Source organism: Armigeres subalbatus, chromosome 2, assembly GCF_024139115.2.
Source record: "Armigeres subalbatus isolate Guangzhou_Male chromosome 2, GZ_Asu_2, whole genome shotgun sequence".
Classification (NCBI taxonomy): Eukaryota; Metazoa; Arthropoda; class Insecta; order Diptera; family Culicidae; genus Armigeres; species Armigeres subalbatus.
Genome location: NC_085140.1, coordinates 24,733,129 through 24,745,401, shown reverse-complemented (window position 1 = coordinate 24,745,401; position 12,273 = coordinate 24,733,129). Strand labels below are relative to the sequence as shown.

At 40.3% G+C, this 12,273-nt stretch overlaps 1 protein-coding gene across 1 annotated transcript in view; it reads left to right on the top strand.

The window, feature by feature from the left end:
* LOC134218266 (uncharacterized) overlaps positions 1-12,273 on the top strand; it is an 87,383-nt gene that overhangs the window by 49,127 nt on the left and 25,983 nt on the right. Inside the window, exons 2-4 of the mRNA XM_062697197.1 lie at positions 5,318-5,556; positions 5,660-5,853; positions 5,967-6,356. Coding sequence (XP_062553181.1) covers positions 5,318-5,556; positions 5,660-5,853; positions 5,967-6,356 — 823 coding nt within the window. The remainder of the gene's footprint in view (positions 1-5,317; positions 5,557-5,659; positions 5,854-5,966; positions 6,357-12,273) is intronic.

Below are 12,273 nucleotides of genomic sequence, written 5' to 3'. Positions count from 1 at the left end.
CTTCTTCTTCTTCTTCTTATGTGGCTTTATATTCAAACTGGAATTTGGCCAGCTTTTCAACGTAGTTTTCAATGGATACACTATGGCCAGAGAGTCACGAATGTTTCCCACCCAAAAACATCTACACCGGACTGAGAATCGAACTCGACAAATCCGGATTGACAATGCAGGTAATCCAATCAAGGCTAACTGGAGACCCCATTCATAACATATATAATTTTCTAAACATGAAACTACCAATATTCTCTAGATAGAAAAGATAAAAATAATGTTGAGCCCATATGAGGCTTTCACTACTCCCAATAAGAAAAAATAAATGAATAAAAGATTGAAAATAAAAGAAGAAATTGGTAGTCTATGCGACTTCACCTACCGTGTCTGGCATTACTACGTTCGCAACCGTACATTTGATGGTTTTTGTTGCATGTTTTATTGGGGTTAGCTCTATTTGAAACATTGGTACTAGCGTCTGTTGAAGAATAGAGTTTTATGACCTGTCGGTCTCAATAGCAGGTTCCGCATTATAAACCAACGTTGCAGAAAGATTATTGAAATAATAACCAGTGTTTTATTGATCATTTTTTATTGCTGCAGTGTATCATAAAATTATTGTACCGATTCTTCATCTTATAGCTCTTATATTATTTCGAATCTTGACAAGAGGTCGAAATGACAAAAGGTCAAAAGGACAAAAGGAGTAATTACTATGAAGCAATATTATGAATATCTAATAGAGATAAAAAGATTGATGATTTAAGAAATCAATAAAACTTGTATTGTACGAGATTGATTTTCTCCATTTCAGTTTCTTGTCTATTTCGACCTTTTGTTCCTTTTGATTGTTTGTTTTTTTTTTCCTATTTTCTCTTTTGACCTTTTGTCCCGTTCGACGTTTTGTCCTCTCAACTTTCTGTCCCCTGGCCCCCTTTCTCCTTTCGACCATTTGTCCCTTCGACCTTTTGTCCTTTCGACCTTTCGTCAATCGATCTTTTGTTCCTAATGCATTATTTCTATTGAAAACATGAGTATTTTTCATGTTTGCGATTACTTTCAGCATATGATAGCTACCTAGATCTAAATCCTTACGTCCGTCCGTCCGTCCTCAATTTTCTCACCTGGAGTCACCACGAGTGCTTTGGTCTATCTTTCTGCTCTGCTGACTGTTAATGATAAGATGATATCAGGTGTAAAATAACGTACTTCAAAATTACGGCTCCGCAAAGTGTCGCACACGACTGGTCCTGCCAAATAAACGAACTAGTTGAAAATACATGTTGGCAAAAAAGTCCGACAATATTTATGTATACAATATTTATAGCTATATATGTAGACGAAGAATCAGAAGTAATAAATGTTGGCTGTTACGCCCTTTTCAAATGTTGGTCTAGATAGGATGTAGGTTTGTACTTGAACCAGTGACTAATGGTACAAATGATGTTAATATTCCCACTGTTTTGCTAATCAATTCAGATGCATCCTCATTCTTCTGAGTCACTTGTTAACAAAGTTTTTCTCTTCGCAGACCACTCATGGTTCTGTGTGATACCTCCAGCATATGTGAATGGTTGATACAATAAATATCGATGTTTGCATATATTTTAAAGATTGGGTGACCCTAATGCAAGGTATGATTTTTTGAAAACATTTCAATTGTATAAGGCACAAGGCTAGAGTCAGTACTAATCATGACTCGTCATTAGTCAATAAAACTGTTTTTAACAACCCATTTTTTCTGAATGGTCGAAAAAATAAGTTGAGAACGAAGAACTGAATAACTTGTTGTATATCCGATATAACGGGAAGAATTTTTAAATGGATATATAATAATAATACTAAAAATAAAAATCATAGGCCAAATATCTACATCATATCTCCATTGTTTCCAATAATAGCTTCTCATTAACTGCCAACTCACGTTCCTACTTTACCTATTCGATCGAAATTTGCCACAACTTGACCATTCTAAGGAATTACAACGAAACCTGATTGGAAGTGCCTGGCCAACAATAGCATCATATGAATACTCTTTAATTAATCATTCATAGGAGAAAATTGTCTGTCCGCTTCGCTTCATCCGCTTCATATGCGAAAAAGTGGAGACGATTCAACCGTGCCAAGTGACTGCGATTTGGAAAATAGCCTCGTGGCGTTCGACGAAACAGACCATCAATCATGCTTGAACCGTTTCGTTGCAGAATTGATTGATGATTCTCGTCAAATCTCGTCTTGTTGGTCGCCATCGGCCGAAGGCGCATTTCTCCCTGCAGATCATATCGTCAGGTGGTGACGTCAATCCGTCGCACCTCGTTCGCATTTTTGACATTTATATTCATTTTAATGTGTGTCGAAGAATGCTTGGCGTTTACACATCGACTACGCCAAATCGATCATCAACCTCTAAATTGTCGCGGTAATTTGAACCGCTGTTTGTCAAAGCGGTACGTTTACAGTTCTGATCACTAAATCTAGTATATGTGTTCTTTACAGTGTACAGATTCAGTAAAACATCTATTAACGAAAATTATTAAGCTCGATTTACGTTCTCAACTTAACGCTAAACAAAATTTACGTTCGCGTTACCAAAATACGTTATTGGTAGTCTCTCTCTGCATGAACCCTAGACAATAGTTATTAAAGCAAAACAATCAAAAATAAAAAAAAGTATGGGTTTCGTACCACTTTTGCTGACAACGATTCATAATTTTTCTCTGAATTTTTCGAGACACGCTGGCACTTGCTATTTGGTTTACAATTAGAGTCCCTGATCCGGTTTGGATAGTGCTGACAAATAGAAGACAGAATGTGGAAGCACACCTCTGCAAACTAAACTCATGCTTCGGTGCTTTTCCGATTCATATTGCTGTGTGATTTTTCTCTTGATTAAGATCGACCCATCCCGCGAGTTGGTTAGCATGAAATTATTGTTGCCATGCAAGGAAAAATGAATATTCAATATCCATAGCAAAAATGAACAGGTGTGGAACACTTTGGCATTATTTTCAATCTTTCAATTATTTATTCATACTATTGATGTCCAATTTTGAAACATGTTTTATTTGTTCTATGTATCTCTTATGCAATTCACTCAATACGCATAAATTCTCAAACAATTTTTGCAATTGACTTAATTAACTTCATTTGTAAAATTTATACACTTCTTCAAATCAGTCCCAGTCCGGTCCTAGTCCCAGTCCAGTCCCAGTCCATTCTCAGTCAAGTCCCAGCCCAGTCCCAGTCCAGTCCCAGTCCAGTCCCAGTCCAGTCCCAGTCCAGTCCCAGTCCAGTCCCAGTCCAGTCCCAGTCCAGTCCCAGTCCAGTCCCAGTCCAGTCCCAGTCCAGTCCCAGTCCAGTCCCAGTCCAGTCCCAGTCCAGTCCCAGTCCAGTCCCAGTCCAGTCCCAGTCCAGTCCCAGTCCAGTCTCAGTTCAGTCCCCTGAACAGTCCAGTCCCAGTCCCAGTCCAGTCCCGGTCCAGTCCCAGTCCAGTCCCAGTCCAGTCCCAGTCAAGTCTCAGACCATTCCCAGTCCAGTCCCAGTCCAGTCCCATTCCAGTTCAGTCCCATTCCAGTTCAGACCCAGTCCAGTCCCAGTCCAGTCCCAGTCCAGTCCCAGTCCAGTCCCAGTCCAGTCCCAGTCCAGTCCCAGTCAAGTCTCAGACCATTCCCAGTCCAGTCCCAGTCCAGTCCCAGTCCAGTCCCAGTCCAGTCCCAGTCCAGTCCCAGTCCAGTCCCAGTCCAGTCCCAGTCCAGTCCCAGTCCAGTCCCAGTCCAGTCCCAGTCCAGTCCAGTTCAGTCCCAGTCCAGTCCCAGTCCAGTCCCAGTCCAGTCCCATTCCAGTCCCAGTCCCTGTCCAGTACCAGTCCAGTCCCAGTCCAGTCCCAGTCCAGTCCCAGTCCAGTCCCAGTCCAGTCCCAGTCCAGTCCCAGTCCAGTCCCAGTCCAGTCCCAGTCCCTGTCCAGTACCAGTCCAGTACCAGTCCAGTCCCAGTCCAGTCCCAAACCATTTCCAGACCATTTCCAGTCCAGTCCCAGTCCAGTCTAGTCCCAGTCCGGTCCCAGTGCAGTCCCAGTTCAGTCCCAGTCCAGTCCTAGTCCAGTCCTAGTTCAGTCCTAGTCCCAGTCCCAGTCCAATCCCAATTCAGTCGTAGTCTAGTCCCGATCAGTGCCAGATCCAGTCTTAGACTCAATAATTCTTTATTAATCTGAAAAAATACGAGGTAGAGAATTGAGTGGTGCAAGATGAATTTTCCCAGCGACTAGGTTCATAAGCGTTTATATTTTATCATATTAAATGAGAACAGGCAAATCATTCCCAATATCTTTTTAAATCTTTATTATAGTGATTTTTTTAGTGTTTGAGAAGCTCATCACTTATTATATTACCTACTAGCATGAGTGCCCGGCTGTGGCCACATCGATTTCTAAACTTACTTCATCTTCTATGGCATTACATCACTCACTGAGCCGTCTCACTACTCAGCGTTCATTAAACTTTTTAGAGTTATTAACTTAGAGGCTTAGAAACCAAGTTATTATTTTGGCATTCGAATATCATGAGGCTATCACGATGTTACTTTTATGCCAGGGAGTCGAAACAATTCCCTAGACCGTACAGGGAATCGGAACTATCAGCATGACCTTGCTTTGAAGCCCAAGCAGCACACTTGTCATACCTAGATCAGTTTCTGAGATTTATGAATGACCAAATCAAGTTCTATTTGAGTTGCTGTTACCAAATCAGACAAATTGAGTTGCTCAGGAGCCGCGCATTACCGTTAGGCTAAGGAGGGCCCCCTAATTAGGTCACTCTGAAAATATTCAATTTGTCAAAAGTAATTTTCCAGTTTCAATAATGAAGAAATCTGGAGTTAATAAGTAGGTCAACAAACCCCTAGTATGAAGTTTTTCTGTCACACGAGTACGGAACCCTGTCCAAAACTGGTATAGTTACTACAGGTCACATTTTATTAATCAAATTTTAAATATCAAATGAACGAGAATTCCAATGATAAAATACATAAAACAACGAAATTGTGATGAACTAGATGAAGATTATCTATACTTAAGTAACTAAAAGTAACTAACTTCTTCAACAAATATATACCTTTCGTTGTCTATATCACGCAGATTGACTTGTCTGCAACCGGACAAAAATAATCGGCCAACTGCCGCCCGTGTGGATCCAATCTTCAATCGATCTTCCAATGCCATTTGCCAGGCGATCATTTAACACTTTTGAAAGCAAACATCTCTGTCATAACCCCTCGTGTGTGGGATCTGATCGGTGCTGAATTTTTTTTCTCTCTCTCTTTCGCTTCGCAGTGTTAGACTCGTCCGGAATCCAGGAGGCGGGTTTCATGTGGGGCCACAATCATTGGATAGGGTCGGAGCAGGGCTGCCTGGCGGCGCAGACCCCGCTGTCGATTACCCTGTCCGACCGGTACAGGCGGAACATGAAACCGAATCTGGTGAAGGCGCTGGCTCCGTTCGACGTCGGCTTCCGAATGGTGTACGCCCAACATCAGTCCGCCTGGCAGGTAGAGATGAAGTTTCTCAGTGAGGTAAGTCGATCTTTGCTGTGGGTTACTCAAACTGTTCAAGGCTAGCCAGGGTACTATGAACTGTTATTCTTTTGACCCTTTGCTGGGTTGATTTCATAATTAGAACATTCTGCACATTGGAGTTTGCGTTCCTCAATCGTGCTCGAATGGCGAATTGTTCAACCTGACCGAGAGGTTCTTCGAGGAGCGGATCATCCAAGCACAAGATATCTTCGAATTCCGACCAAACGTGCTACAAGTCAAAGATCTGCAGTTGACAGAGGAATTTTGGAGCAAACCAAGCTTGTTCATTATCAGGTAAGATCGAGTTTGACCTACTTTCTTCATATCACGGACGAGAACTGGCACTGAACTCAGTTTCTACATAATTGCTTTCGTTTATCCATCGTTTCCCGCCAATCAACAATTAGCATCACCGTCGCCCTAACAGCCATTATGGTCTATTTGGCACAATGTCGTGAGCAAAAAGGTAACGAAGAAAAGCCGAGCCAACGATCGACGATCACACCTTCAGAGCCGCCAAGCGTCACGACCTACTCTCCGACGCAAATGAATGGGCATTACTCAGCGGCACCGAAAGCACCCTCAAACGGCACGGTGGCGCCAAATGACGACGAACGGATGAAGGAAACTACGCCCAAACCAAAACATGCCCCAACTCAAAGCTCCTCCCCTGCCTTCCCACCCAAGGACACTTTCATGGACAAGGTCATCGACAGTTTCAACGTGCGCCGCAACCTCGCTACCGTGTTCCGAACTGACATTGGCCCACAGTCGTTGCCGGTGATCTGTGGATTCAAGTAAATAGCTCTTCAACTTTTTCGCTCCTTTTGCCATTTCTCTTTCTGTCGCTATAGTTTGTTCATCAGAGCCTCCTCCTGGCCTGCTTGCTGCAGCAGCAGAGCACATAACCTTGAACCATAAAAGCGTCTTGCGGGGTCCAAGATATGTGCGCAGCCATCTGTCCGCATTAATCACACCGCGCCACAACACCACCATTGCTCTCATCGACCATCAACACCTCATCGAGCGAAAGTAGTCTTACCGTTCATTTCTTTTTTCAGCAAGCAGGAGAAGTCGGAATGGGACATGAATCAATTATGATGAGTTGATGAATAATGATAACTGATATTTTCTGTACAAACTTTACAAAACATATTCTTTCCTAGTTAAAAGTTAGTACCGAAATTCATTAACAATTCTCATTCAAATGCTTGTACTTTGGAATAGGTTAAATTATTTTTTAGTGAGATCTTGTGTGAGAGTGAGATCCATTTATATAGAACAGAAAAATATATTTTGAATATTCGAGCATGAAGCATAAATTTGCAAACTGAATTTGAATAACTTAACTAAACGAAACGAAGCTTTCGGTGGAGTTTTGATCATCGCATATTTTTGATTTGTTGATTATGCAATGCCAACCGAGTAGGATGAGTATTTAGTTATATGTCTGGCATTGCACAAAACAATGCGTGTAAAAGAGTTTGTTTTAAAAAAATAGATTGCAAAAGTTCAGCTATGTGCCTGGAGTTGGTAATTTAATTTCATCAGTAATCTTCTGAGCTGCGGAGGACGATGGAGGTAGCTTAATAGGGAAAGCACTTGTCTGTCGTACTGGTTTCGTGGGATCACACCTCGCCGAAGAAAGTGGTTACCCTTCAATACACTTTTCAAACTAAATCTTTTACATGTTGTGCAATTACACAAATCGAGTTTCAGTAATTAATTTCCATATCAGGAATATAGGCAATTAACTTTGAAATTTCAAACAAAACTTAAATTTTAAATTGATTTTCTCAGCGAGTGAGCAACTGAATTCTTTAAGATTTCTAAGTTCTTTCAGTGTCGTTTTCAATTTTTATCAAATTACCAATACCTGGTGTACAATCTCTTGCTTTCTAAAAGATTAATACACAGTTAAAAATTCTGAAAATTACACGCTATGCAAATATTTGAACGCATATTTTTGTGTTCAATAGCCTCTAATTTTACATCCAACTTTTTCTTGTACACAATATTGAATACTAGCTCCATAGTAACGACGACCTGTAATTTTAAAAAGTGATGGAAAAATGAGTGTAATCGAGCGGAGCCTTTTTGTTACATCATATATGCTGTAACATTTTTATACTGTGTAGTATTTTCACAGACAAACAGACGCAACAGCCTGAACAAAACAATTTTTCGTATGACATTGTCACCAGAAGGTGCTGGAGGTTTATCAAAGGAATACTTTCGGGAATAGTCAAATACAACCGTCGGGTAAATAGCAGTGATTCGGCATAATTTCCATTTCATTAGAGGTGGTATCCTCCCGAATAATTACTAGCCCACAAATATCGACCTTAATTGATCGTTTCCATTGCTTATTTTTTCACTGAAGCTGGCACAAGTATTCATGCCACCATCTCTTCCAAAAATCTTAGAGCAACTTCTGTATCACTTGGAAGCGATCCAGCCGGCTCAGTTGAACATATCCCAAATCAGGATCCGGTAAGCTTTTTAGACTGGAACCCATAGAAAAAATGCGATGATGTTAAAGACTCCAGATCGTAGGGATCATCCGACATGGGCGTCAATGGCCTGAAATTTAAATAACCCTTTATCTGTACGAGCAACGTGGTAAAATCCTCGGGTGATAACGAAGTTTCTCCTCCTTTTTCTTCTTCTTCTTCTTCTTCTTATTGGCATTACATCCCCACACTGGGACAGAGCCGCCTCGCAGCTTAGTGTTCATTAAGCACTTCCACAGTTATTAACTGCGAGGTTTCTAAGCCAAGTTACCATTTTGCATTCGTATATCATGAGGCTAGCACGAAGATACTTTTATGCCCAGAAAAGTCGAGACACCCTTAGCATGGTCTTGTTTTGTAGCCACGGCTAAGGAGGGCCCATAATCCTTCTCCTACTACTTTAACCAAATGAATCTTGGCGGACCGTACCGTGGCCTCCCATAGGTCTCTGAAGCGAGGAGCACTCGGCGGGTTAAAATGCCATCGTATTTTTTGTTGCGAGCAGTGCTTCGCCACACCCTCAAGATGTTCATTCATTCTCAGTAGTTCGTCCAATTCCTTCAACTTATTCCGCGCTCCAACGAAGTTTGTTCCATTGTCGAAGTACAAACCTGCACCTTCGTAATTCCCTCTTCTGGCCGAGAAACGTCGCAGTGCTTTGATGAACCTGTCAGTAGTCAGGTCCGAAACAAGTTCGAGATGCACCGTCTTGGTTCACAAGCAAATGAACACAGCGACATACATTTTTACCACTGGGCGCCGGGATGCTGGCAGGACAAAAATGGCCCACAATAGTTTACGCCGATCGGGGAAAACTATCGGGATACTGTAGCACGCGGCGCTGACAGTTCCCCCATAAATTCTCGATCGATGATGGTTTCGCCCGGAAACATTTCATGCATTGGTCTACTACGTTTCGAACCACGCTCTACCCGCCCAGCGGTCAGAAACGTAATCGAATAGTTGCCAATAGTATTGTGGATTTCCTTGACCAATGGATTCGAAGGTCGGTTCACTTGCCTATTTCTAACGTTCCCTTTTGCAGCAAGGTTAGCAAAACTCGATAAATATTTGGTAGATTGCCTTGTTTTTTGCTCCTTATCTGTCAAAACATCGGAAAAAGAAAGAGAATTCCGAGGGAAACAGCAAAAAGCACGTGGCAAACAGGTCAGTTTTGACAGGTTTTATTATGAAAATGGGTGTGAAGGTGAAAACGGCGATTTTAACGACTGTTCAAGGAGCGACTATTTCGAACGGTTGGGTCCAGTAGGGAAATCCACGTACAATAATTGCGGCCCAGCGTGCAGTAGTTTTTCGTGGAAATAACGTAGAATAAGTCTGATCAGCTGATGGCGTGCTGGTGATACCATAGGGCTCCTACTCTAATCACCTGATCCTCTGATATGTACGGGTTGAAGCAACGCAATGACGACTTTGTCGGAACAGAGTCTCCTTTGGACAGTGCTCCCCATTCTTCCACGAAAATTTCTTGCTGAACTCTTCGTACCAGGTAGACTTCTGCATCCTTTAGCTCCATTGTTGTGAGAAACTTTGGTGGATTCCGCTTGATCTCGTGGTGTACGGAACATATTCAGGTACCGTAACCAATACGCAGTTCGTCTAACGAGCTCGGTGTACGAAGAAGATCGTCCTGAACGTCCTAGGTACCATTCATTGAATTCCTCGTCTGGAGAATTATTCTCTTATCCTTCTCCGCTTCAGTTCCATTTGATGACTGTGGTTCTGGCCAATTTTCGGGTTGCTTCTCCAGCCATTTCGACCCACACCACCAGAAATCTTTAACGGCATGATGCCTAGGGTGCCAATGAAAATGAAATTTTCGATTTTCAAAAAACGATATTGCTCATAAATTTCATTACCCCATGCAAAATTTGAGCTCAATCGGACATGATTTAGGGGTGCCTAAAGCTCATCAAAGTATTAAAGTTTTACCCATGAATTTTTTTTTTCAATGGGGAACAAAAGAGACAGTCGAAAATCGAATTTTTGTTTTTGATGCCAAATGCCTTAAAAATGCATGAAACGCCGAGATCTGATGTCATTTAAACAAATATAAAATAAAAATTCTGGATAAAATCGATTTTTCTCTTAGAACATTTTTAGGACTTAAAATTTTTCAGACGATGAAAAAAAATTTCATCGAATTTTAACACCGATGCACAAACGATTTCATAGCCAAAAATATTCCCCTATGCAAAATTTGAACTAAATCGGACATGATTTAGGGTTGCTCAAAATTAATCAAAACTTTTTTTTTCTCACAAAGGGGAAATTTTTTTTTGTTTTTTTGGGGCCAAAAGATGCATGAAACTTTGAGAATTAATTTTTGGAAAAAAATCGTCTGTTTTGGGACTTCGAAAAAATTTCTTATGGCGAAAACAATTTTTCATCGAATTTAAAAACCGGACGTTACGCAAACATTTCCTTAGCCTTAAAATATGCCCCTATGCAAAATTCAAGCTCCATCGGACATGATTTAGGAGTGCTCAAAATTTTTAATTTTTTGTGGCTTTGAAAATTATTGAGATCAGATTTACGGAGAAAATTATCAGATTGCCAGGCAATATTTATTACACTGAGGTTTATTTTTACGCGGTTATTATTACGCGGTACCACATAGATTTAAAACACAACGTGTAAAGATCAAGAAAATTGATAATGTAGAAACACGATTTATGTCATTGCGATACTTTTTTTACCGGAATTTTTTTTATCGGATTTTTGAAATAATACGATTTTTCACGTCGGTTTTTTCAACAACGCGGCTTTGATTTACATTAAAAAAATATCGACGTAAAAAAAGCTTTGTGTGTTGATCTTAAGTGAAGGAGTTAAGTAAAGGAGTTTGAAAAGTAATTCAAGGAATTTCGTGAGTAATGTAAAAACAGGAGTAGTTATATTGACGTACTGTTTTATTCAATACGTAGTGCATTGCTTGCTTTTCCAACTTATTCTTCGTGATGTTGCAGATGTTGAATGAATCTCCCATCGAACCAGAAAAATATTGCCTCTTCTCAAGTTCAGTCGTCGACATTAGCAGCCTATTTTTCTGTAGAACTCTCCAATTTTTGTGGTTTCGCAAAATTAAAAATTCAATTGCCCTATTACCAATCACTTGGTTAATTTGTTTTCCTTTTCATACAGCTATCAACGCTTTTGTTGTTATTCGCGTACTAATTTTAGCAGTTTGTTTCTCAACTCGCAAATGAAACATTAACTTTCGACACCATACGATGGCAAATTAGATGAATATTCCCCAACAAACAGAATATCCTCAATTTTATGAAAAACAATAATAATAAACAGAGTGACTGCTTTCACTTTTAAAGTTCAAATAAATACTGGTAATGGGAAAACCTAGAATGGAAAAAAGTTTTGATTAATTTTGAGCACCCCTAAATCATTATGCATAGAGGAATATTTTTGGCTATAAAAACGCTTGCGTATCGTCCGGTGTTAAAGTTCGATGAAAAATTTCCCCCAAAATGTTCTAAGAGAAAAAATTGATTCCCTTAAAATTTTTTTTTCTTTTAGAAATGATCTAAAAAAGGAAAGCCGATTTTCATAGTGATCCGTTATTACTACAATAGTTCGAATTATAATAATGAAATGTTCCGTTTCGTGAAATAATCTACAAAAATAGACCTAAAGAATGTGGGTTGGTGATAGTGGTATGCTGTTTAGGGAAACATGAAACTATTGTCGAGGAACATCCACCCACTTCGGCTGACGAGTGACGCATATTAACTATTATGCACCGCATTTGAAATCAGGACTGTCAGGAGCAATCTGCGATTGGTGAGATTGTTTCATTATGGTTTCACTACTATTTTATTCTTACGAATAATAAGGGTTTTACATAATTATGATATCTAAAGTAAATACGCGCCGGATTAGAGAATCCGGAAGTTTGTTTATGGATTCATTATCCAATTGATAATGGTAGCATAAACATGTGGGCCCCACATTGTGGGGCTTATTGTAAGTAAAAGTGATCTCGGACTGCTCATGACATACTAGCCAATCTGAAATGGGTCACTGGAGCTGCAATAGAGATAACACCATCTAACTCCTGGATTAAATCTGACTGTTAAATCATGTAATACAGACAGCTTTCTTCCATAACATCACTGCCAGACAGTGGGGGTTAGATTGGACACACACACCACTGACTTGGTCG